Genomic DNA, 27,945 nt, shown 5'->3' on the forward strand with positions numbered 1-27,945 from the left:
TCGGTCTCATGTCTCTCATCTTTCTCTTGGCAATGCCCTATAGATTCTCTATGGGGTACAGGTCAGGCGAGTTTGCTGGCCAATCAAGCACAGTAATCCCACGGTCATTGAACCATGTTTTGGTGCTTTTGGCAGTGTGGGCAGATGCACAATCCTGCTGGAAAATGAAGTCAGCATCCCCATAAAGCTCATCTGTGGAAGGAAGCATGAAGTGCTCCAAAATCTCCTGGTAGACGGTTGCGTTGACCCTGGACTTAATGAAGCACAGTGGACCAACACCAGCAGATGACATGGCTCCCCAAATCAACACAGACTGTGGAAACTTTACACTGGGCTTCAAGCATCTTGCAGTGTGTGCCTCTCCATTCTTCCTCCAGACTCTGGGTCCTTGGTTTCCAAATGAGATGCAAAAGTTGCTCTCACCAGAAAAGATGACTTTGGACCACTGAGCAACAGAGCAGTTCTGTTTTTCTTTAGCCCAGGTAAGACGCTTCTGACATTGTTTGTTGTTCAGGAGCGGCTTGACAAGAGGAATACGACATTTGAAGCCCATGTCCAGGATCCGTCTATGTGTGGTGGCTCTTGATACACTGACTCCAGCCTCAGTCCACTCCTTGTGAAAGTCCCCAACACTTTTGAATGGCCTTTTCCTGACAATCCTCTCCAGGCTGCCGTCATCCCTGCTGCTTATGCACCTTTTTCTTCCACACTTTTCCCTTCCACATAACTTTCTATTAATGTGCTTTGATACAGCACTTTGGGAACATCCAACTTCTTTTGCAATTACCTTTTGAGGCTTTCCCTCCTTATGGAGGGTGTCAATGATGGTTTTCTGCACAACTGTCAGGTCAGCAGTCTTTCCCATGATTGTGATTCCTACTGAACCAGACTGAGGGACCATTTAAAGGCTCAGGAACCGTTTGCAGGTGTTATGGCTTAATTAGCTGATTAGAGTGGGACACTTTGAGCCTAGAATATTGCACCTTTTCACAATATTCTCATATTCTGGGATTGTGGATTTGGGGTTTTCATGAGTTGTAAGCCATAATCATCACAATTATGACAAATCACGGCTTGAACTATCTTGCTTTGCATGTAATGAGTCTATCTCATATATTAGGTTCACCTTTTAAGTTGCATTACTGAAATAAATGAACTTTTGCACGATATTCTAATTTTTTTAGTTTCACCTGTATATTGAACACTCCAAGCATGAAGCCAACCCTTATGCATAGTAAAACTCCAGTGAATTGGAGAGATTATTAGTAATATTTCCTTTGGATACATATATGCTCTTCATGCAGCAGCAGAAGTTTTCTCCAAGTGTATGATGCATTTCTTCAGACCCAGAGCCTTGTAGTGCCTCCATATCCATAACAACTTTCCTTGGTATCAGCCACCTGAGCCATTTCTTGGGATGCATCCAGCTGCTATTAACATCATACTGTTCTGTATCATTCTTTTGTTTACAGACAACAAGCCATTTTCCTAGAGAGTTTGATAAATGTGTTATGTCCTTATTAGCTTGAGAATAGTATATTTATTGCATTGATGATTTTTAGATCATCCTAGTCACAATTAGAAATGCTTGTGGACCAACCTTTCAGCCAAATGTTGGAAGAGCAACCACAGCCAGGGAACGTATTTTCACATGTGGTGAACATGTCCCCAAGTACGAAAGTATTGGCTCAAAATTTGAGCATGATTAGAGGAGTTAACAAAAACAAAAGATCAAATTCAAACCAGAGATTTTTCTGTTAGGTATGTTAGAACCGACATGGGATAAGAAGCACCAACACCTAATACTACACATTATAACCGCTGCAAGAATCTCTCTAGCTCAAAACTGGAAACTGACCACAACACCCACAGATCTAGCGGTGATTAATAAGATACATCAATGCACAGAAATGATTAGACTAACTATGTTATTAAAAAACAGGGAAGAAGAAGAATATTTTACAATATGGAATATATGGTATAACTGGTTAAAAAAGAAGTGGAGTAGAAATGTTTTGTAAAAATGACCTATGAAATCACAAAGAAGAATATGATATATAACCTATGTGTGTGTATATATGTAAAGTAATGTAGATAGATAAGTATTGCACTTTAACAGCAGTATAACAAGTAAGGAATTAGTAAATTAACTATAGATATACTTATGGTAAATGAACTTAACTGTTATTAAAGGACATGTACACTGCTATGATATCACTGTAAAATGTGAGAACTTGTTTCTCTTTTTAAATTTTTTTGAAACCTTGAAATATATATATATATATATATATATATATATATATATATATATATATATATATATATATATATATATATATATATATATATATATATATATTCTTAAGTTTTTGGTACTTACATGTATGGCCTTCAGCTTTGTTCGGGTATTTTCCCACGTCATAGCAGTGGTGCCCTTAAAGTTGTAGCAACGTTTCAGCAGAATCTCATCTGCCATCATCAGGCTTCTGTATTGTGTCCGTCTGTGAGTCAGACTTTTACAGTGGTTTCAGATTTAAATTTGGGGCAGCCTATTGCTGTGCCAGAATGGTTTTTTTCTTCATCCTGATTGGTTGGGAGTCTTGGTCTGTGTTTATTGGTCTCGGAGTTTGCTGTGTTCTGCTTGATTGGTGTCTCTAATATCTTCTGTCTGTTTTTTGGCTCTTTTTGTATCTTGATTGGCTGGCAGCATTGTGTTACTTTATTGGAGGCCATTAGTGCAGCTTGGCTTCGGGTAAATGGACGGCTATCATTAGTTAGGCAGCTGGGTTTCATCTGGGTGCCTGGTTGGGATGTGTTTGAGCTGGAGGTATCAGGGGGGATCTGTTTGTGCCCAGGTGTTTGCCTGGCTTGTGGTGTGGAGATTTTTTTGTTTGTGAGTGCAGGCTTCCAAATGATTGACAGCCTGGTGGAATCATCTCTTCTATTCATGCTTTCTGGTCTTTTTTCAATCTCTATGGCTTCTCTGATGATTCTGTGGCTAGGGTTTTCTATAGTGGCTAGGGTTTTGGTGCCATTGAAGTTGATGCTATGACCTGTGGCTTCCATGTGTTGGACTAGTGAGGAAGTGTGTTCCAGGTTTTTGACTGCATTTTTGTGTTCATCCAGGCGGGTGCTTATTCTTCTATTGGTCTGTCCAATATATGTGGCCGGGCATGATGCACAGGGGACTTCGTATATGCCTTGGTTTTCCAGGTCAATTTTGTCTTTGGAGTTTCTGAGGATGGCTGCTATTTTTCTGTCTGTTTTGAAGGCAGTCTTGATGTGGTGTCTGTATAGTATCTTACTAATTTTGTCTGTAGTGCCTCTTATGTAGGGCAGGACAGCTGTTCCATGGGTCTGTTCATCTTCTGGGTCTCTATTATGTCTCAGTGTGTTTTTGTGGATCAAGTTGGTGATTTTGATTTTGTGGAAGCCGTTGGCTGTCAATATTTTAGTCAGGGTGCATAGTTCAGTCTTAATGTGTGTCTTGTCTGCCAGGCGTTTGGTTCTAGTAATTAGTGTTTTAGCCACGGAATTTATCTGTGCTGGGTGGTGGTGGGATTGGGCGTTGAGGTAGCGGTTGGTGTGTGTTTTCTTCTGGTATATGGTGTGTCCTAGTGTGCCATCTGTTTTTTTGTAGATTAATACATCTAGGAATGGTAGTTGTTTGTTTCTGTTTCCATGGTGAACTTGATTTTGGGGTGTGCGCTGTTTAGGTGTGTTAGGAAATTGTTTAGGTTTTCTTGTCCATGGGGCCAAATCACGAATGTGTCATCGATGTATCTATTTATTTATTTATTTATTTATTTATTTATTTATTTTTAAAACAAGTTTTATTAAAAATTTCAACAACAAACAAATCATTACATATTTAAATCTTTTCCTGTCTTTCTACAGAAATTTCCCCAATATTCTCATAAAACACAAACAAACACAAACAAACATAAAAAAAATCTTTTAGTAAAGTACCTTGGCCCCAGTTACCTCTCTTTGCATGGGCAGCGCATATCACTCTTCACAATTCTATCTTATTTAATCCATCTTAATTAAATCATTATATTTATATCTTTTGCCCATTCATTATCCCTCTATCTCTTCTTATAATAAAAAGAATTTCTCCTGAAATCACTAATCAGAGTATGATGCCTTTCTATCCTCCCCCTAAGTTAGTAAAATTAACATTCAACATAACAAATACCCAATTCGGTTCTGCTTGGTACATTCTATCCACCAAAAATGTTTAAATACATTGTATCCTCCTTTCCTTCAATATTTTATTACATTTTAAAAATCAATCATTATTAAAGACTTCAACATTTTAATTTCTTATTAAATCTTAAACCATTCTAATTTACTATTTCAAATATAAATGTTACAATACCATCTTCTGTACCTAGCAGAATCTTTCTTACAGAAGTTTATATTTCATCCTTTGTCCCTAAAAAAATTCCTCTTCTCCCATCCAATTTTAAAACTTTGAGGCTTTTCTCCGCCTTTCCCTTTCTTTCTTCCCCCACCAAATCTTCCTACCCCCCTTCTTCTTCTAACCTCTGCCTTGCTGGGATCCCTTCTCTGTTGTGTTCCCTTTTTCTCTTGTTTGCTATCATTATATTTACTTTGCATCATATTTTTCTCTTTCTCAAATGTTTTAGATCTTAAGTCCTTCATTTTCCTTGCTCTCTTCCTTCCTTCTTCCTTAGATAAGTTTTGGGATTCAATAAAGATGGCGTCTTCGTCTTTTCCTTGTTGTTGTTCTTCTGTTTCCATCTGTTTCATTGTCTGTTGGTAATTGACCAGCGCCATTTCTAGAAATAGAAAAGCTTTCTCCATACCATCTTTGCAGGCTGCTTTTGTTTGCTCATATTCATCCCTCAGGTCTTCAAAAGGGAAAGCCATTATAAATAAATCTTTTCTTTTCTTTATTCCTCTTTCTTCTTACACCAACCAAATATTCCGAGAGAAAGGTAAAACAATCCCAAAATCCACAATCCTCAATAAATCCAAGCAAGCCAAAATTCCCCCTTCCTCTTCCAGGGGTGGTATCAAACAAATAAAAAGAGAGTCCAAATCTATATTTTAAAGCCTTATTAAAATTATGTTTCTGTCCTCAAATCTTCAAGGCATCTCCTCCAACAAGATCCAAATTTATATATTTTCTTTATCCTCTCCCTTCCGGCTTAATTCCGTCGGGAGGGAGAGTAAACTTTCCTTTCAGCACCTCAAAATTGCCGCTTTTTTTCTCTTGTGGAAAAAATCATCAAAAAACCATCTTTTCCAGGAATTAAATTAGATAAATCTCAAAGCCCTGGGTCGACCAAGAAGAACTTTCACTTTCAATAACTTTCTCTTCTTCCTCCTGCGCATACTTGCCCTGCTGCCAACTTCTTTGTGGCGGCCATTACGGACCGCCGCTGCACCGTCCTGGTAAAAGGGGGTTCTGCCGGCCAGGGAGGGGGTCTGCAACACCCCCAGACCCTTCCTCCGGATCCCCCTTACCTTCAGCTACCCCTGCAGGGCAGCCTTGCTCCGCACCCATCCGGGTCAGAGCCCCAAAACGGCTAGCGCGGCAGGGATCACGCAGCTTCGCGAATCCCTACCGCTTGCGAAGCCGACAAACCGGAAACCGTCATCGATGTATCTTAACCATAGTTTGGGTTTGAGGATGGCATTGGCCAGGGCTCTGGATTCGAATTCTTCCATGAACAGGTTTGCAATGACAGGTGACAGTGGTGATCCCATGAGAGCTCCTTCTATTTGTTTGTATCTTTGTCCTTTGTATATGAAATATGTGTTGGTTAAGCAGTGTTCTGTTAGTTCCATGAGGTGTTTAGCTGGTTGGTATTTATTTTTGATGATTTCAAGGGTCTCTTTTATCGGGACTTGAGTGAATAGTGAAACCACGTCAAAACTTACAAGCAGATCTTCTTGCTCCACGTGTAGATCTTTGATCATTTCCAAGAAGTGGTATGAGTTTTTTACATGAGAAGCTGCTGTTTCAGCATGGGGCTGTAGCTCTTTTGCTAGGTGTTTAGCTAGGTTTTGTAGTGGTGCTCCTCTGGAGCTGACTATGGGTCTGAGAGGTATGCCTTCTTTGTGTATTTTTGGGAGGCTGTATAGTTTGGGGCATCTGGAAGATTTCTCTCTGGGTATGATCGTGTGTTGGATCTCTTTGGAGCTTTGTTGGAGCTCCAGCTCAAACACATCCCAACCAGGCACCCAGATGAAACCCAGCTTCCTAACTAAATGATAGCCGTCCATTTACCCGAAGCCAAGCTGCACTAAAGGCCTCCAATAAAGTAACACAATGCTGCCAGCCAATCAAGATACAAAAAGAGCCAAAAAACAGACAGAAGATATTAGAGACACCAATCAAGCAGAACACAGCAAACTCCGAAACCAATAAACACAGACCAAGACTCCCAACCAATCGGGATGAAGAAAAAACCATTCTGGCACAGCAATAGGCTGCCCCAAATTTAAATCTGAAACCACTGTAAAAGTCTGAATCACAGACGCACACAATACAGAAGCCTGATGATGGCAGATGAGATTCTGCTGAAACGTTGCTACAACTTTAAGGGCACCACTGCTATGACGTGGGAAAATACCCGAACAAAGCTGCTTGCTTTTCTCCACCTTTCCTGTTTGGCATGTCCTTTTAGCCACATAAACTTATGGTTCATTTTCTAGGCTTCCAGCAATTTTCTATATCCTAGTAGGAAAACACTGCAACAGTTACGTCTCCTGAAGAAAAAGGCTAAAAATGACATTATTACTGCTGACCTGGCTGCTAAGAAGCAAGACATCGAAATGAGGATAGAAAGGGTGGCCCAGTACAGAGAGGAACTTCAACAAAAAGATCAGAATGCAAGTATTATTTCTCATCTGTGAGGAAGGTCTATCATCTCTTTTACACAAAATGTAAAACATAAAAGTGTAAACTGGGCATGCAAATGAGGATTCCTTTTCTTATCCAATTATGTGGAGGAAACTCCTGCTTCTGCTTTTAAAGTGGGATATTAAATTGAAACCACTTTAATGGATGGCCTACGTTGGGAATTTTTGGGATGCTAGTTTTCTTGACTTTTTGTACAGTTACACATTTTTCCTTCTGTGCTTTCTCCTGACTAGAATTTCCTACCTCCTGTTTTCTTTCTGATGTTTTTCTTACGAATATTGATCTTAGGCATTAATTCCTGTTTTCCCATACATTTAAAAATATTTTTATATTTTATATTCTGTGAGATTGATATTCCTATGGAAAATCTTCTAAAAAGAGAAAGAAAAAACAGGAGTAATAGAACATACTCTGCAGAAACCACTTATTTTTCAGGTAATTTGGTGAGAGTGACCAAAGGTCAACTTTTAGAAAGTTAAGCCTTCAAGAAGAGCCTCAACCACCAAAGTCGAGTTGCTGACTCACAAATGGCTGCTGCTGGGCAGAATGGGGAAGATATTCAGGAAATAGATGGAGAATATGAGAGAGTGAGGAGATCATCAATGCTCTCTCACTTTTGCAAGGTCTCTTCCCCTTCCTTTGGGGAAAGAAGAGGAACAAAACCAACAGCATTGCTTGTCTTGGGCATGTTGGCTTTGGGGACATGCAATATTTCTTCTAAGCCCAAAGTCACTGGACTTTCTTGGTTCACTAATGCCATGGCAAGGCTCCTCTTGAGAGTATCTCACAGCATGGTTTGCAGTAGGCTGGTTTTTCCTGATGGAAGGCTGGGGCATATAGTCATTGGGAGATCAGAAGGCAGCATTATTGCTCACCGAGTCTCCAGAGAATAGATCTTGCTATTTCTTTGGTCTTTCTGCATATAATGGAGGTTTGGATTAGATGATCTTTATGGTTCATTCTAATTCAATACATCTATGATTCCTTGAAATCAATATGTCAGCTTCCCTGCCTTTGGCTAGGAAGTTGAAGCATGTTTCTAATACTTGACAGCATCTTCAAAAACCAGGAGGGCTATTACACAATTTAAGGATCTTCAAATGTAGGGTGATTTTTGCTAACCTTTAACGAGATATACTAAGAGGAATGTGATTAATAATCCTGTGACAAACAAAACAAGAACAATATATGCCAGCTGACAGATCTATACCGTGTAAGCCAGATGTCCAATCTCTTTTCTAGGCCAAACTGAAATGCATGTAGTGGGTCTTGCTGAGTTACCAAATGGAGAGTGGTATGCCACAATAGATGGAACTGATCAGTAGGAACTAGGCACATCTCTGCACCATCTGTCATCACTGGCACTATCACTGAAGCAACATAAAGTGTTTATACGCCAAAATTTATGAAGAGGAATAACATTACTTTGCCACTTCTTGTCCTAGCCTCTGTTTCATCAGAGAACAAATCTGCCATCTTTTACACATGCAGCCTCTCACATATTTGTGAATGAGTTTCAGATCTAGCCTCAGCCTACTCCCCCCCGCCCCAACTTCAACAGAATTTGAAAAGAAATTATATAAAGGTCAGGACTTTTTTCTGTCTGTCTGTCTGCCAGCACAACAATCTTCCAAGAACTGAACAAAACAGGGCCAGATTTGATGTAGGGGAAACAGATCTTCTGAATAGTAAAATTAATGCAAAATTCAGTAAACATTTTCTCTCCTTTCTTAATTAGCACAGGACTCAGGCTTATGGATTCCAAATTTATCTCCAAGATTGTGATCTGAAAAAGGAACATGCACTTGCAAAATACAAGATTGAACAAACAAACAATGCACTTAAGAAGCAAGAAATACATACTTTGAAAAGAGAACTTCAAAAACTGAAAGTAAGGTACGTGACAGATTGAGGAGACACCATGAATTTGTGCCTGAGATTATATAGTCAATGTGTATGGTTGAAGTTCCAAATCTGATGGTAATTTGCCATAGCAAGATAAAATTTTCTTGGGATCACCAGACACATGGCATGTGTAATTATCTTTATACATTAAACCATAAAATACAATCTAAAAAGTATTTCAATTCTGTTAAAAATAAAGCAAACCTAAAATATTTTGCCCAAGTAGTTCTGCATTTGGAATGAATAGGTTCATGGTTTCAGGCTTGATCTTCTAGAGCAGGGATGGGGAACTATGGGCCTTTGATGACTTGTGGACTTCAACTCCCAGAATTCCTGAGCCAGCATGACTCAAGAATTCTGGGAATTGAAGTCCACAAGTCATAAAAGAGCCATAGTTCCTGACCTCTGTTCTAGAGGCTTCAGGGTGATGTAGTCTACTATCTACTTCTTTATATAGGGTATGTCTGTTTTCTCATAGTGACTAGCAGTGCTGTTTGTACCATTAAACAAAATGCGGTGACAGCTATAGGCAGTAAATATTAGGGTGTCCTAGAAATGGGACTGAGATTTTGGAGAACCAGACAGAACTGTTTTTGCCTGTAGCATATGCTGTATTTCCTCAATATGTCCTTTCACAAGTACTTAATAAGATTTGTCAAGCAGCTCCATAAAATATAAACTCTTGTGATGAATGTGGCTGGGAAGATGAGGTTGTATTGCAATATTTCTAGGCAGTTTGTCCAAATGAATCCCGTAATTGGATAATTTGTCTATAATGGATAAATGTATGATATGCTAGCAGATATGTTCCACTTCTGTAAATATTAACACATGTATAATATGCTACCATATACATCCTACTCTCTGAGCAGTGAGAATATTAAGAAGCAGAGTATTTACCTGTACTTTAATTCCTTTAGAATGAGATTACTGAAAATTATCTGGCAAGCCATAGTATTTACATTCAATTTTGAAAGCTATTGGCTTGCTCTAGAAATAAAAGATTTAGGTGAACACTGGAGCAGACATTCAAATTATCCAGCTCTGACAAAGATTTCTAGGAAATACTCAGCTCCTCCACACTAAACATTATTTTCATTTGCCTTGGTTATGCTATTTCAGATATCACACTTAAAAATATTTCCTGATCATATAGAAGGCTATTTAGTTTCTATGAAATTTCCAGCATACAACAAAAATACTTGCCAAAATTGGCCAGGAATTTTTAATGAAATCTGGTTCAAAGCTCAATCTTAGAAGCACAATGATCAAGGATTCTGTTTAATTCTTCACTACATACAGCAGTGCTGTCATTATAAATGCTATGTCTAGCTGGAGATGTTCTAATCAAATGGTGTAGGGTCTCCTGCTTGGGTGAGGAGTTGGACTAGATGACCTTACATTACAAGGTCCCTTCCAACTCTGTTAATCTAATATTTTTCTATAATAAGAAATGTAGATTAATACCTTTGGACTAGAGGTTTATATTTAACTGATGAATGTGGAAATATATTCAGCACAGAGAAACATCTGCTTTTCATATAGAAGATTTAGCTTTGGATATTTCTAGTTAATAGATCTCAGGGAATGGGTTGTGTTCCTATCGGAAAGGGTGGACAAAACTGGATTAGATTAATAAATAATTGATCTGATATAAACCCACTTCAGAATGAGTTTGAAGTAAAAGATTGGTTGAATTTTTACTGTGCAATTTCTTAAAGTCCTCTTGAATTCAGTATAGCTTTGCTTTACACAGTTGCTAGTTGAGAAGCTGTTGCCAAGGAAAACTCCAAATTGTGGGGTCCCCATCAGTGTCATTTCTGCTAACTTGCCAATGAGCAGGGTTCCCCCGCAGCATTTCCCTTCTCCTTCTACACAACTGATAAAGAAGAAAAAAGACATTGCTAGTTACAGACCAACTCTTTATTACTTGCATTCAGAATTTAACTAAGGACAGCACAACTTACTATGTGCATACAACGATAAAGAAAATCCAGTCCTTTACTGAAAATTGACTCTTTCTTTCTCCTTTCTCTTTCTTTGAGAAGACTCAAAACAAATCTAGCAGGATTTAAAAACATAACCATATCCAAACAATTCAGTCTTCCCCCCTCTCTGTGTGCTTTACAACCTTGGCTGGCTCCCAAAAGTCTCAGAGCAGTTGATACTCTCCTCATTCTGGCTCTGCCTGATTCCTCTTGTTCCTCCTCCTGCTCCTGCCCCAAATCTAGGTTGGCTGCTCTTTGTCTCTGCCAGTCCCAGTCCTTATCCAAATGACCTCCTCTGGATGGTTCTCAATCTTTTGGCCTCAGTCCTCTCCCCAGTCAATACTCTGTGGGAGTCTTTTCTAATAACCTGTTAGTGTCATCTAGAGCAGGGGTCTCCAACCTTGTCAACTTTAAGACTTGTGGACTTCAACTCCCAGAGTTCCTCCCAGAGCTTTGCTGGCTGAGGAACTCTGGGAGTTGAAGTCCACAAGTCTTAAAGTTGACAAGGTTGGAGACCCCTGATCTAGAGTGTTAATGCTCCCTGTGAACAATTTTAGCACTCTCTTTACTTTGTTATGGTTGCATGATAACCTGTGATGACCCGGCGTGTGGCACAAAGGCAACACAGTCACAATAAGTAAGAAGAGTCCTTTTAATACCTCTAACTTTGCCCCCTATGTCCAGGTTACCTTTGGCTGGAGAAAAAACTCTCCCAAGAACAGTCTTTAAGTGGAGGAAATTCAGTCTGAAAACGAAGTACATACAAACTGTAGATAAAAATCCACACAAACTATGCTGCAGTAATTAACTTGACAGGGCAGGATAAGGAATTGCAGGCTTGAAAGGCCAGCAAAACACACACAGTTGGGAAGATGCCAGGAACCCAGATGAGCCTCAACAGTACCAGACAATTCACGATTTGCTCTCAACAGTTTGCTGTGCACAACTTCCTTTTTAAAATGCTGTATTCCCAGATGCAGCTAATGAAGGGAATCAGGGCCCCTTCCTCCCCCGTAAGCCATGCAACTCACGTTGCTCCCTTCTCCGTTCCTCCCTGTATACCCTAGGATGAAGAGGGAGTGGGCCTGGATCTCCCTCCGAATTCCCTCTCCCTTGCTGTACCTCTTCCCTGCTCTGCCCAGCCAGACTCTGCCCTTCCCCAGTTTCTTCCACAGCCAATGGAGCCACACTCCCACTTCCTGTCAGCTGCTCAGCCTCCCCCTCTGAATCAGATTCTGACAGGGGCATGACATAACCTTTCCACCATATCAGTGGCCCCCAACCTTTTGGGCACCAGAGACCAGTTCCGTGGAGAGAGGTGTTCCCACAGAATGGAGTGGATGTGGTTATGTGTGCTGCCTGTATTCAGTGGATGGGCTTTGCTTGTTTGCACGTTCCAGTTTCTTGGCATGCTGTGGACCAGTGCTGGTACATAGACAGAGGGTTGGGGACCCCTGCACTATATGACTGATAATATGTAGCTATCTCCTAGTAAGATATTTTTGCTAAACATCAATAAATATCATTGATCTGTTTCTTCAGACAACAGGAACTACAGAAGAAGATAGACAAATATAAAAGTTATGAACATTTTTTGAAAAAAATTGTCAACCTGTTGCCACCAGGTGTGTACCTATCATTAAAACATTCCTTGAGAATGATTTCCTTGAAATTGTACTGTGCCCTTAAAAAGCCACATGACCATTTGCAAAACTGTTTAAATGACCACTTACCATTATTTTAAATAATTATGTTCATCTCATTAATCATCTCTTAAATAATAAAGTAACATGTCCTTTGATTTGTCATTTAATAAAATGACAAATCAAATTGCATGTACATTCAAAGAGGCAGCAAATAAGATTCTGAGACCTAAAGCAGCAATTATTGACAATATTCGTCAGCCCCTCCCTGCTTCACAGATGCACAAATTTTGAAAGAATTAATGAAACTGATGTAAGAAAATGTAGAGATTTATTAGACTTGGTAGTTTAGATGAAAAGGTGGCCAAAGGAAGAGCTTGGCACTTTCCTTCAGATCCCAAACTTTCCCTTGACAGCTCCTCCTTTCGCATCACATAAAATCCTTTGCATTATACAATGTTGATTATTTGTATATTCTTACTTGGCAGTGAGGCATAGTGAACTGAATGTTTTATTTTTCGGAGACATGCACACTAATACAGTAGGATGGCAGTGCTATTTTATTTCTTCATTTCTAAAAGGCAAAACCAACATTCCTCTTATTTATGATCAGTTTCTGTTTTTTAAATGTTCTTTAAGGACAGAAGGGCATTTCTGAAAAATAGGCTATTTTGGCCTTGGTGAAATTGAATCCTCTATAATGCGTGTGAATGATTTTTATGGGCATATTCTCATACAAGCAGTCTCCCAGACTTGATGCTGTACTAGAGTGCACATATGGACATACATTTATTTTTATTTTTATTTGTTTTTATTTTTATTTTATTTGGTTTGTCAATTGCTTACAAGATAATAGGTATAAGTAAAAACATAGTTATGATTACATGGATACATATAAGAAAAATAAAAGAAACAATAGGACAGGGACGGTAGGCATGTTGGTGCGCTTATGCACGCCCCCTACAGACCTCTTAGGAAAGGGGTGAGGTCAATAGTAGACAGTCTAAGGTTAAAGTTTTTGGGGTTTGGGGAAGAAACCACAGAGTCAGGTAGAGTATTCCAGACATTGACCACTCTGCTGCTGAAGTCGTATTCCCTGCAATCAAGTTTGGTGTGATTAACCTTGAGTTTGTATCTATTGTTTGTTCTTGTATTGTTATGGCTGAAGCTGAAGTATACATTGACAGGTAGGACATTGCAATGTATGATTTTATATACTATACTTAGATCGGACCGAAGGTGGTGTAGTTTTAGGTTTTCTAGGTCTAGAATTTCAAGTCTAGTGGCATAAGGTATTCTGCAACGAGTAGAGGAGTGGAGAACTCTTCTTGTGAAATATTTCTGGACTTTCTCAACTGTCTTAATATCAGATACGTAATGTGGGTTCCAGACTGATGAGCTGTATTCAAGTATTGGTCTAGCTAATGTTTTGTATGCTCTAGTTAGTAGTGTAATATTACAGAGAAAAAGCTATGTAAGATTAGGTTAATAACGCTTAATGCCTTTTTGGCTATGTAGTTACAGTGGGCTCTAGCACTTAGCTCATTAGAGATGAGTACTCCAAGATCCTTGACAGAGTTTGGATCATCAACAAGGTCTTGACTATTCAGCCTGTATTTTATTTTCTGATTTTTTTTGCCAATATGTAAGACAGAACATTTATTTGTTGAGATTTGAAGTTGCCATTTGTTTGACCATTCTGATATATAGTCGAGGTCTTTTTGAAGGGTAGCAGTATTGTCTGTGGTGTTGAATAGCTTTACATTGTCAGCGAAGAGAATGCAGTTGCTCTTAATATGATCACAGAGGTCATTTATGTAGAGTATGAAGAGAGTAGGTCCTAGAACACTGCCTTGGGGGACACCACTGTTGACAGGTACAGAATTTAATAGGATGCTCCCCATTTTGACCATTTGTTGTCTGTTTGACAGGAATGCTTCTATCCAGTTATGCAGGTGTCCAGAGATACCATAAGATTTTAGTTTTAGGAGTAGTTTGTCGTGTACCACTGAATCAAAGGCTTTACAGAAGTCTATTGCTTTTCCCTGATTGAGTTGTGTAGTCCATATGTTTTTGCAGTGTAAGAGTTGCAGATTACAGGATAGTTTTTTTTCTGAAACGAAATTGTTAATTATAGAGTAGGTTGTTTGTCTCTAAGTGGAGGACAATGGATTGGTTAATAATTGATTCCATGACTTTACAGGTGACGCAGCATAAAGAGATTGGTCTGTAATTTTCAACTAGGCTGGGCTCTCCCTTTTTGAAGATGGGGATGACTGTGGCTTGTGACCATAGTTTTGACAAGGAGCTGGTCCTGAAAGATTTTTCAAAGATTATGCTTAGAGGTTATTGGGCATGATCCATTGCTGTTTACAAATAGTGAGCCAAAGAATGTATTAAAGAGCTTGGCTTTAATAGTGTCGTTGTTGCAGTCTTTACCATTAGGTCCTTTCAGGGGTGGGATAGATCTTGAGTCTTTTAGTTTGTTGTTTACAAAATTGTAGAAAGTGCGGGTGGAATTGGTGCGTAGAAGGTTTTACTCTTGTTTAATGTGATAATTGGTGCATTCAGTCTTTATCTGGTGGCATAAATTTTTGTATCGGCTTTTGAAGTTGGCAACATGACCAGATTTGTTTTTCCACCAAAATGATCTCTTTTTGGATTGAAGTTTCCTTATTGTTATGGGTAATCTGTTTTTTTCTGGTTTTGGGAGTTGTTATTGGTACATATAGTTTGATGACTCTTTTGACTTCAAGTATAAATATGTTGTAATGGTCTTCTACAGTATTGCATCCAGTGAATAGAAATTGCCAATCAAGGGATGAGAGATCATTGTCTATAAGATCATAGTTGCCTTTTTTGAAGTTATAATTGGGGATCACATTGTTGTGTTGATTTTTGTGTGGACGTATGTTGAGACAAAAGTCAATCATGCTGTGGTCACTGTTGGAAAAGGGTTCTTTAATTTATATTCCGTAAATTGAATTCAAACTATTGCAGAAGATGAGATCGAGGTAGTTGTTAAGTCTAGTATTGTTGGTTACTAGTTGTTCCAGTCCCAAGAAGGTTGCATGTATGGGTTCAGTTTTACATTCATTTAGGGTCCAGTTAATGTGAGGTAGATTGAAGTCACCAAGAAAGATAAAAGTGTGTGGGCAGGATGTTGCCCATGTTAGTAGTAAATTTAGCTTGTTTACATGTTCGATGTCATAATCAGGGGCTCTGTAACATAGTAAGAATCGAAATGTGATATTTAAGGACAGTTCACAGACGATGGTCTCAGGAGGAGCAAGCTCTTGGGTAACTTGGATATATTTTAGATGTAAGGACTTTTTATAGAAGATAGCAACACCATCTCCTCTACAGATTTCACGATCTGATTGGTAAACATGATAGTCTCTTACTGTGGTAATGTAGTCAGGGAGAGATGCATTGAGCCATGTTTCTCAGACAAATATGATGTCGAATTTAGCCATATTTAGTAAGAGGAGAAATTCAGGTATTTTATTCACAAGGCTTCTTGCATTGAGTAGCTTGCATTTAAGGCCAGTTGCATGTACTGGAATTTAGTGGACTGGCCTTTCTGCTTCACTCAGGTGGGGCTCCTAAGCTCTTCTGTAATCACTGACTTATGTGTGTTGTCCATGAATAATACGCCCTCCCTTCTTTCTGATTACAGACTTTTTGGAGCATAAGGAAGATTCTGTGATTAAAACCCTCACACAAAGGCATAAGGCCCTGTTTTCTACCAATCAGAACCTGAAGAAGCGTTTGTTCATCCAAGAAGAAAACATTGAGATAAGCCATCATAAACGTGCTGTCACACAAGAAGAACATAACACCATGAGATTTGTAATGTTGCCAATACCTGACCATGTTATGATGCTTAATTACGACTGTTTGTTTACTTCAGAGGCCTGGTTAGCCATGCTACAGAGTCTGTTCTCTACTGATTTCTTAATATGGAGTCAGTTCTGCTTTCTGAAAAGGATAAAGCCTTAAAAACTATTAAGGCTTAGTTAGGGTCTAACTATGGTCATGTCACAAAGACAAAATATTTGATTTCAGTTTTATGAATGGGATATAAATGGATAATCTATCAGGAGACAAAAAAGGCTACAACCTTCCTTTTCAGTGTATACCATTTTATATATTTCAGTATGGCCTTGTTAAAGTAAGCAAGGTATTTATTAGTTGAATATACTAATCAAAACCTGACTTTTCCTCCAAGAACTGGGATAGAGTGAGGTGGATGAGGGGATTTAAAGATGGACTGCATGCACAATTTAATTTTGTAGCCAGGTTTTTAATGTTGATGGTTTTAATATATTAGTTTAGAAGTTATAACTATTAAAACCATAACTATTAAAAATCTGGCACCAAAGTTAAGCTTCCAAATGCAGTCTATTGTTAAATCCATCTCACCCTATAATTTTTATTATTGATGTTGTTTTAATGTTGGTTGGGAGCCACTCAGAGTTTGATAAAAGACAGATGGTTATATAAATGTTAAATAAAATAATGATATAAGTAATCATTATAGCCAGTGGATGGACTGCTTCTCTTAACAGTGCAAAGGTAGGAAGACAATATTTTTTCAGATATAGCTACACCCAGTAGCAGTCCTAGCCAGTATAACTAATAGTAAGAGATGCTGGGAATTTTAGTTAGTTTAGTACATCAGCAAAATTTGAATCAGACTTATTTTGCAATTTGCTGCAAGTCGGTGAGAGAACTCTTAGAAGAATCTGATCTGCATTCTGCAATTCTCTAAGTGTTAGAGAGAGAGATTTTCTCAGCTCTTATATGAACATTGTTATAGAACGTATCAAGAATTGCACCGGGATGTTGACAAGCAAAACAGCTGTTCTGCTCCTGGACCTTGTCCAGCCCAGATGTATATTTTATTGGGGCGAAGGAAAACACTCTCAAAATAAGGACCTCATTTTATTGATCCAGATTCTAGTTCACCATCAGTCATGGAAACTCAATAGATGACTTTTAGCCACTCTCCTTAACCCAATCTACCTCACAGGATTGTGATGGGTCCATGTTCCAAGGACTGAAATTATTGTAGTGCAATCTAGCCGTCTATTGATTAAATTTTATTGCTGTAAAACTACCAACATGACATATTTGTAACTGTGTAGGTGACAGAAATCAGATGCACAGATTATTTTTCTTTTTGCAAAAGTGCATCCTTTTTTTCTATTATATGCTTCTAGGTGTTGATTAGCAAAGTTTCTGAGCTCCAGTCAAAGTACAATGCACTGAAGGAAAGAAACATAGGGCTGATTAATTATATTGATAATAAAGAAGGCCTCAGAAGTAAACGTGTAAGTATTATGCACTTCTTTTTCTCAAAATCCCTCCCCCCCCACCCCCATTTTTTCTTCCAGTGTTCAGGCTAGAGTGGGAATGGAGAAATATTGTTTTCATTTAAAATGCCACTTTGCAGTTCAACAGGGAAACATTCCTCACATCGAAGGATGGGTAGGACATACCGATAGTTCTATCATTATTTTTCTGTTACTATCGTTGATTGTTGGGAAGGAAACGAGAATGGAAAAATCAAGGTCTACTTGAAGGGGTGGTGGACAGGATGTTCAGTTGTTACCATTAGTGTACAGAAACAGTGCATAAATCAAGGCTAGGATCCCTAAGAAGGGAAGCAGAAGAATCAGAACAAAATGGAAAAAGAAAATAATCCAATCATTTGTTGAAGGGTAGGGTTATAAACAAATCAAGTATAAGTTAGCTGAAAACTGTTGCTAGCTCCAATGATATTGATCTCAGGAACAACTACACAGTTCCTGGAAAAAAGGCAGGATATAATCTTAACAAACAAATAAAAATAGCTCCTTAGGACAGTAAACAGATGGGAGAAACAGAGCAAGCTAAGTGGAAAATTGTGGGAACCAGATAGAGAATTTTAGGGAGAACCGGGAGAAGAGGCAGCCCAGCCCAGAGGTAGAGACTATGAGAAGGAAAAAAGAGAAACTGCCTTAATTAATTTACTATATTATGACTGGGAATTTCTTTTTAGAAATTTCAGCTTTATGTTTCAGCTGACTAGCATTAAAAATGTTTTCCTGGAATTTCTTGCTTCTTGGGTTTGCCACCTGTGTTGGGCTTAAAAAGCTGCTAGCATTTCGAAGTATTAAGCAAAAGTGACAGTCAGCTATAGCTGTTCTTAAGATGGAGCATAACTTAGGGCAAATCCAGACAGCCTTCTTGGTCCTTTCCAAAAAAAATGTCTACCAGCAATCTACCCACAGCTGAAACAGCTCAAGGATGGCTAAAGATTGCTTTGCTCTAGAAGTGGTGTTTTCCCTCTTATCCCCTTTCCACACACTAAATTTATTTCTTTGTTTAGGAGATTTATATAGCCACCCACCTCACAAAATGTAATTTGGGTCTGTGTGCAATACCTAATAACATTAAAACCCATAAAACATTCAATTATATGCAAAAAGGAAAACAAAAATGGAAATATAGGGGCACCCTGATGCTGAAGGGAGGCAGTGTTGAGTGACACATTGTAATAGTACCTGGGAATGATCTTGGAAGACAGAAGGAGAGACACTGTTGGGACTAGAGTTGAATAAGAGTCAGCTTAGCACACAGTAAGAATGGGGTGTGTGCAGGGGTGGGATTCAAAATTTTTAACAACTGGTTCTGTGGGCGTGGCTTAGGTGGTGGACGTGGTTTGGTGGTCATGTTATTGGCTGGGTGTGGCCAACTCAATATCACTCACATCGAGACACGCATCTCCTCGCCTGGTCTCTCATGACTGAGGGGATGCTGCAACAGTCGTAAGTGTGAAAAACAGTCATAAGTCACTTTTTTCAGTGCCATTATAACTTTGAATGGTCACTCCACACAAGCAAAGTACCAGCAAAAGAAGGGAAAAAAACTCCAGAGAAGTTCCAGAGACAGGAAGTCTAGTCCTGCCAAGAATGTAATAAGAGTTAATGGAGAGGCAGTTTCTGTAAGCAACACCAGAATGTTTCCTTCCTTACCTTCCTTACAGGATTAGGCCAGTAATTTCTTCTAACAACTGGTTCTCCAAACTGCTTAGAATGTTAACAACCGGTTCTAACGAATAGGTGCAAACCTGTAGAATCCCACCCCTGGGTGTGTGTGACATGTCAGAAGGGGCTGTAAAGGCAACAGGGAGAAATCTATTTTAGATTTTCAAAATTTTGTGATTGTAACCTTACAGTAAAATAGAACTAGCTCATCTAGGCGTGCTGCTCCTCCCGACTACCTTGAAAGACAAGCATATGTTCTGTGGCAGGAAAATCTATCTCCAGTTGGCTCTGCCAATTTCGTCTTGGGCCAACTACTTCCATCCAGGCTCTGACCTATTTTTCTGCCCCTCTGTCCTGTTTTGGCTGTGAGGGAGACCATAATCCTGACTTTTTTTAGCCTCCCTCCCCCTTTTTCTTTCTCTCTTGGAATGTGCTGGTTGATGTGTCAATTGGTTTATCTAGAGAGTGGATATCTCTGAATATAAATAGCTTGTCCCGGCTTCATGCCATTAATGGGAAGTGTAACTGAAAGGTCTGTCTTTTGTCTTTCTGTACCCTACCTGCAGAGAATTCCCTTCCCAATGATTGCTCTTTCTAAGAGTCCTGCCTCCATACTTCCTCTCCCTGCATAATGTCCTTAAGGTAGCTTACAACTCCTACACTAATCAACACACCTGAACCTTTTTCTCAAACTGCTTATCCAGAGACAGCACAAATCTGGTTAAACAATATGGTAACCAAGAAATACAAAAATTCTATGTACCTCCACCTAGTAGTTGATAATCAGATTGGTTGACCCATAGTTTTAAAGAATAAATTTAAAGTCAATGGGGAAAAAAAAACTATGTGCCATTTGAAGAAGGCCCTTTCATGTGATTGAAAGGGAAAGGGCTGGTATTTCAGTAAAGAGAGCTAACCAAATTGTGGCTTTTAAATTGCTGTGTGTTTGAAGCTTTATGGACAATAGCCCAGTCCAGAACCATTCCAAATGTGTGCTAAGTATGCACTGGAGGATCAGAAAGATTTAGGGCTGTATGAGGGGTGATTTAAGGCTGTATGAGGGGTGACATGATAGCCTGTTCCAATGTTCAGGGGTTGCCACAAAGAAGAGGGAGTCAAGCTATTTTCCAAAGCACCTGAAGACAGGACAAGAAATGGATTGAAACTAATCAAGGAGAGAAGCAGCGTAGAACTAAGGATAAATTTCTTGACAGAACAATTAATCGGTGGAACAACTTGCCTTCAGAAGTTGTGAATGCTCCAACACTGGAAGTTTTTAAGAAGAGATTGGACAACCATTTGTCTGAAATGGTGTAGGGTTTCCTATCTGAGCATGGGTTGGACTAGAAGATCTCCAATGTCCTTTCCAACTCTGTTATTCAACTTCCTATTGGCATGAGGATAAATTACCATAGTGAAGCTGTTCTGTGAAAGCACATTTAATTTATGAAGTTATAGGCATTAACAAGTGTAGTTGAAAAGCAGGCTGAATAGAAAAAGAAACACACAGTTGGTGTAAAAAGAGAAGACTCAAAATAAGAAGAGAAAACTAAGCAGTATTATCAAGTATTTGTGAAAGGAATTTTAACTGTGACTGTCTTGCAATATTTGTATTAGAGTAAAATTGGCTCAGAAATTCCAAATGTACTTTTTTCCACTCCAGATTTAAATTCTGGGTGAGGATGGTGGGATGATTTTGCATGGTGACAGTAAATGTGAATTATATTTATTGTGTTGTGGTTTGCTGGCAGCAGAATCATACAGTGGAGAAGAATGGGGACCAGCCAGGGAGTCTAGAGTGAACTCGGATGAGGGTCCTGGGTCTGAGGCAGAGATGGGACCAGGACCATCTGGGAGTGGGGTGCTGCCTTCAGAATCTGGCAGCAGCGAAGCAGAGGACCCGGGGGAGCCTGTTCCCAGTGCATGTGTGCTCAGAGATGCTAGAAGGCGAGAGCAGCTGAAACAAAAGGGGCAACTCGGCAGTAAGGCTGGGAGGTGATTGCCCCTCCCATAAGGGATAAAAGTCAGGCCAAGATGACGAAACCTTTGCAGGAAGCAAAGTAGTTCGATCGGTTCCGAGTCATCCTTGAAGCTCTTTGTACTCCGGTTGGTTTTTCTTGTACTTTGTTGGTTTCTTTTCTAGTTATTTTGATACTTCTGTTTTGGCAGCACTTCTCAGAACTGAAAGGTGTGTGCTTATTTTGGGGGACTGTTTGAACTTAATTCCAGCTGGGAATGAAAACAATTCCCAGCGTTGCAATAAAATAGGTTTTGTTTTTAAAACAAGTTTGTGAATAATTATGGTTTATGAAGCCTGGGTTAGAAAATATTGATCAGAGTTTGTATTATTAGAAAGATTTTGGTTTGTGGCAAGGAACAATTAAATTTATAAGGTGCTTTAAAAAAATCTTGATCAGGCAGGAAGGCTACTTGAGCTATAGCAGAAGAATAATGTCTGATTGATTGGAATATTCCTCTATTACGCTTATTATAGAGTGAGAAAATTCAGGGGCATAATGTTAATGAAGATGGTGCTGTATTTAACTTTCATTTTACCTTTGATAAATAGCCACCTGTGACTTGTTCAATGCAAGTCAATAGAGGCAACTTGTTTTTTTCTTACATCTCCTTAAGGTTCGTCTATCTACTTCTTTATATTTCCTGCAGACTCGACAATTAAGCCAGATGCTGGTAGGAATTTCCAACATGGCAGAGCGGTGCTATATGAAGCATTATGGTCCTTTGGAGCAAATGACTTTCCAGTCCAAGCTGGATATGATCCAAGTAGGTAAATCTATTTGTGCTTCTCAAATCAAACTTGCACCGAGCAGAGCAGTGCAGAGCAGAACATCTTATCTATTGAAGGAAGTGTAAATCTAAAGGGAAGGAACATTTATTCATACATAGTAATTACAGATGTCATTCTGTTACCTCAAAACTTCTGTTGTTTTTTCATCCTTGAACTGATCCAGGATTCAATGCTTTGACCCCTCTGCAAAAGCTTTTCCCAGGCCCTTTCACACTTCATGTTGAGTTCATAAAGTGGTGTTCAGGCTTCCAAATTTCCATGTCTAAACAGCAACTGCTGCCTCAGACATTTAGTAGTGTAATACAGTACTTACATCATTTGCCTGAAATGCAGAACATATTCATATTTGAACGCATGAGAGATATTTTTAAATGAAATATCCACTTCAATCTTTAAGGAAAAGTCGCTGGTGCACAGTCCATAGTTTTTCCTGTAATATGAGTAGCAGGGTTTCATTCCTGCTGCTAAATACCCCCAAATGTATAGTACTTTATTTGGGTTATTTGGAAGCTGGGTAAAAAACAAACAAACAAAGCCTGCAGTGTTTCAAGGATGCATCAGTGGGCTTATTCAACAGAAACCACACTAACAAATGAAAAAAAAATGCACCAGAAAAATGAACGGATAAATCAGGGAAAGAATGACCTGCAGTATTGTGTTTTGAATTGAAGTTCTGTGAGACAGTGAATGTTATAACCGCAGTGCAACTGGGAACATTTTTGGTAACAGCAGGTACAGAAGAAATTAGAGAGGCGCTTGCTAGGGACCATTGACCCAGGGGATGGTGCATGTTGCCATTTCATGTGTTACTAAATGCAGGGGTTCGCCTAGGAGAGAGCAACAAGTGGTAAGGAAAATGAAACACTTGAGCCAGTACCAGTTCAAAAATATTATTTTCAACCTTGAGAAAGAAAACACAAGTGGAGGCTACTTCACAATCTTTAGAGATATCAGATTTCCCACAAGCATCTCCAATTGATATGCCATCTTGCATATGTACACAGTATTCAATTTGCATTTTAGTTAAATGCATGAGTATGTAAGTCTCATGCGTTTAACTAAATGAATATACTTAGTAATATGTTCTCTATAATTATACTCGATTCATTTTCTCTCTCTTAATGTGACCAGGAATTCATTTATGAGAAAACTGAGATGAAAAAAGAAATAATGAAGCCAGAAGGATATAAAAGTTCTTCCAGACTTTTAAAGATCTGACTTCAAAACCAAAGAAATGATAGCAAATGAGGACACTATATAAAACACAACTCCTGCAAGGAGAAATGAAATAAAATATTGCATTGCATGGGTACTTGGAATGCTTTATACTGTACACAAGTCAGCACATGGGTGCTGTCACTGGGGGCACATACACATGGGTTCAGGATCAGACTCCTATAGGCAAGAACACAGAAATGGCACTTTTAATCTTGTTTATTACGGAACAAAGACAAAAATTAGCAGTTTAGACATCAGCTATGCCATATTAAAAGCTGACAAGTATTTTTGCTTTTCAACTTCAAATTTGCTGATTGTTTTGGATTCATTTTTGCATGACTTTCCTCCGTCTTTCTCTAGGCTTTTATATACTGTTGTTGCTCTCTAGCCCCATCTAGTGGCTGGAGGGACAAATATGCCCCAACATACAGTCTTTACATACTGTTGTTGCTCTCTAGCCCCATCTAGTGACCGGAGAAACAAATACTAAGTATATTGTTTGAAGCTGACCCCACCCATTACCATCAGCCCGCACTCTCAAAACAAATGCATGCTGGGAAGCTCGACTCCATTTCCTTTAGCATTTGGAGAAGGCAGAAGCACAAAGAAGAATCCATCTTAATCTGTGGCATATGGTCATCCAAGGACAAACCCACATCCCACAGACAGAGCATTGCTGGTGAAATTTAGATTGCTTATATTTATTAATTGTTATACTCAGCAGTAACCCAATACTGCCTATCTTGTATTTGGTTCTCATTCTATGTATTCCTATTTTCCCCATTTTCCCCATATCCTGTTCTTTCAATAAAACATTCAGATCTATGCACATGGTCTGTTTTATTGGACGATAGGTGGGTTTAACTGCATAGTGAGGACAGAACATTGTGTCTTTTGTCAACAACATGCCAAAGACACACATCTTTATAACATATAATGTCTGCTTAATGGGGTTCTCAACTGATGCATAGCTTCTTCCAGCCCCTAATTATTAGCTTTACTCCTACTTAATCATCTAGATGTAAGGAAAGGATTTATGTAATAAATTGGCATTATACCATCCACTCCCAGACTGAAGTAATGACTGGATAATTATTCTAAATCTTTGATCATCTTACAGACCCAGTGTAGCTGCTTATCCTCATGATGCGCCCTCAAAATGTTGCAATAAAACTTGTTCCAATCTAAGCCAATGTCCTATACATCTTAGTCAGTGGAAATTAGTCAGTTCATTTAAGATTTTTCAGCCAACTTTATTCTAAACAGAAACCAATAGATCGCAGTCCACTTTCAACAATACTGTACTTTTAACATAGGATCACTAACTGCCTGCCAGTTTCTCCATAACACTGTTCAATTAAATGGCCTACAGTGAAGCAATTTACTTACGTTCAAACATGCTGCCTACAAATAATCTGAACCTTTATATTTTTAAGTATTTCAGTAAGTGTACTTTAACAGCAAAGTTTAATGGAGATTAAATAATAATATATCTGGTACTTGTATTAGCTAGCAAAGATGTTACTGGATGATAATGATATATTAATAAAAACCAGGAAAAGTGTTTTTTTTAAAAAACACATCAGATTTTTATATTTTCTTTTGTACTACAATAATGCTTACATATGTTATTCTTTTGGGGGCAGGGAATGTTTATGAGAAGACCATGTATAGTTGCAAATACTGGTAGAATTGCTATACCTTTATTAATTATAAAGAAGGCAAATGTCAGGAGGTGCATCTGTAATAGATAACAGATAATCAGAGTTGGAAGGGACCTTATAGGTCATCTAGTCCAACCCACCACCTAAGCGGGACACCCTACACCATTTCTGACAAATGGCAGTCCAATCTTTCACAACCATCTTTCATAACCAGTTCTAGCTACTAGAATTCTATATTTTAACCAACTCTCAAGGTTGTAGAAATATATTGCATCTGGCCACCCTACATATGGTTGGTGGTGCTGCTCTGAAGTGAGTTCTGTCGGATTAAACACAAATTTAAAACTTTGAATTAATTAGGCAAAAAATCAGATTATATATGAAATTATAATCCATGGCCATTTAGAATTCTCCTAACTTCACACATACGCTTCACTCCATACCTGATTATAAGAAATGTCTGGATTATTTTTAAAGCACAAATACACACTTGTGATTTTTTTTTATGATACCATTTTTTAAATACCTACTTAAAATTAATGGAATAACTTTGCAAACGTCTATATTGTTTCTCAGTGATGAAATGAAATAACCTATCGGTGAGATGTTCAGGATCAATGACTGAAATGTCACAGAGAAATATCACTACAAGATAGCTGATTATGCCATACCTTCACAAATGGCCTTGAATTTGCCCCAAAGTACTCAATTATGTTGCAGGAAGTGGTGAATAAAGAGCAAACATAATGAACAGGAAGAGTAATACCAAGCAATATAAAGCATGAGATCAAATGTCTATTTGAGGAGTGCTTTAAAAAAATAATAATACATGTTTATAGGCTTGCAGCAAACTGGGTGAGATTAATGTTCTATATTTATGGCTGTAGATATTGCTTTTTTTACGCTTAGTGCATTGCAAATAGATATGTATGGTAACTTCTCTGCAAAAAGATAATTCCTACCCAGGGAAACCTTGAATAAATGTCTGCTTTATTGTAAAGATGCATTGAGTTCTGTCTTCTCAGAATGACAGGTCAACCTTGAAGGGCAGGCTTCTCCCAAATGAAATGGACAGTATAAAAATATGAGTTAATAGCTATGGTATATTTGCTTTATTTTTCATTTATAGACACACAAGAGTTATTTGAGATTGCTCAGTCTTACTGTCATTAGAAGGCATTGGATATACTGTTGCTCTTTGTCTCCCAACATATTTAACTGGATTAACAGGGATATCAAACTCGATTTCATTAAGGGCTGCATTAGAGTTGTGTTTGACCTCGGGAGGCCAGCTTGACATCACTCGTATTGGGGGTGCCTATGGTGGCCAGAGCAAATGGGCTCCCGAGCTCCATTTTCAGCCACAACAGCCTCCTGCAACCCTCTGCCAACGAAAACAGAATTGGGAGGACCGCGCGCAGCCCTCCCAAGCTCTGTTTTCACTGGCAGAGGCACTGTAGGCTGGTCCTTCACTGTTTCCAGGGAGGCTCTGTGGGCCAGATCTGAGCACCTTGCGGGCCAAATCTGGCCCATGGGTTTTGAGTTTGACACCCCTGAATTAGAAGCTTAATACATGGAGAAATATCAAAAGGGGAATGATTCATACACCTAACTAATTCCAATGGGATGGAATTGAACCCTAAATATACTCAGTCGTGCACAGGGTTAAACTAATGCTACTCAGTTCTATTGTGGAATGACCTAAACCAGGAGTTTCAAACTCATATTATCAGGTGGACTACTTTATTCACCAAAAGGCTACAACACTGAAGTCTTTTTCTAAATGCACTCTTCATTTTTTTACTCTAGTGGAAGTTTACTGTATGTAAAGTATGTTTACTTTACTGGTGTAAACATAAAATTTAATTAAATAAAGTAATTTTGTTAAAGGCTAAATATTTATTGAATAAATACAATATGTCGCTGAGAAAAAAGCTGACTGCTATTTGATGTTTTCCACTTATAAGCAGTAGAGATTTCAAATCACTTTAAGATTTGAGTATAAGCTTTGCCTATCTTGCAGGGTTATCATGAGAAGAAGGTGGCTAGTTAGATGTGGAATCTGGGATTAGCAGCTTTGTAATGCATGGGAGAAAAGGAATGGTAATTCAGTATCAAGAAGTGGATAGGCAGTCCTGTCTGAACACAGCTTTGGGGTGACAAGTGAAAGAGGGTTATGAAAGATCAGCAGATACATAATCTCGACCTTCACCTGACAGAGTTGGATGGTTAGGGCTGTGCCAGAAAACATCTTGCTCCTGCCATTTGGGCTGAGATGACCTTCCATCACCTACAGCTGATAGAAGGTAGCAGGGTAGGGCTGGTGTCACTATGTACTTGCCTTCTGCGGCTAGTAGCTAGTGCCTGAATGGGAAGTAGCAGTGATGAGGCATCTCTTGTCAAGTTAGCTGGGAAAGGTGTACGCCTCTTGGTACAAGGGTGTCAGGCAGGGGTGCAGAACACCGTCCCTGCCCAAACAGTGGGACTAACGATGTGCTCCTGCTCTATCCTTTGCAAGCTGTAGCTGTAGTGAGTTGATAGTCCTTGATTTGGGGTATGATGGCTTGTTGATGTGGGTGCAAAAAATCCCAGGATTTTGAGAAACCCTGCAGGCCACAAGTTTGACCCTACCCATTGGCATTGAATCCACCCCTGGCCTGGATAAAATCCCCACCCTGGAGGGATACTCTCTGCAGGGGGCAAAATTCTCTCTGGAAAATGAGGGGATTACCTCCAAGGCTGCAACATACCTCTGTCAGATGATGCGTCTTTCTGGCTTCCTCCAA

General features: G+C 39.0%; 1 protein-coding gene across 1 annotated transcript in view; it reads left to right on the top strand.

The window, feature by feature from the left end:
- CCDC197 (coiled-coil domain containing 197) overlaps nucleotides 1–26,160 on the top strand; it is a 30,296-nt gene extending 4,136 nt beyond the window's left edge. The window contains exons 3-11 of the mRNA XM_087950059.1: nucleotides 6,691–6,867; nucleotides 8,637–8,794; nucleotides 12,334–12,416; nucleotides 12,923–12,975; nucleotides 15,858–15,933; nucleotides 16,114–16,286; nucleotides 17,660–17,770; nucleotides 22,136–22,252; nucleotides 23,409–26,160. Coding sequence (XP_087806185.1) covers nucleotides 6,691–6,867; nucleotides 8,637–8,794; nucleotides 12,334–12,416; nucleotides 12,923–12,975; nucleotides 15,858–15,933; nucleotides 16,114–16,286; nucleotides 17,660–17,770; nucleotides 22,136–22,252; nucleotides 23,409–23,495 — 1,035 coding nt within the window. The 3' untranslated portion in view covers nucleotides 23,496–26,160. The remainder of the gene's footprint in view (nucleotides 1–6,690; nucleotides 6,868–8,636; nucleotides 8,795–12,333; nucleotides 12,417–12,922; nucleotides 12,976–15,857; nucleotides 15,934–16,113; nucleotides 16,287–17,659; nucleotides 17,771–22,135; nucleotides 22,253–23,408) is intronic.
- The last annotated feature ends 1,785 nt before the right edge of the window (nucleotides 26,161–27,945 follow it).

The sequence above is a fragment of the Notechis scutatus genome, chromosome 1 (assembly GCF_049901735.1).
Source record: "Notechis scutatus isolate UNSWTSFEM ecotype Mainland chromosome 1, rNotScu1.2, whole genome shotgun sequence".
Classification (NCBI taxonomy): Eukaryota; Metazoa; Chordata; class Lepidosauria; order Squamata; family Elapidae; genus Notechis; species Notechis scutatus.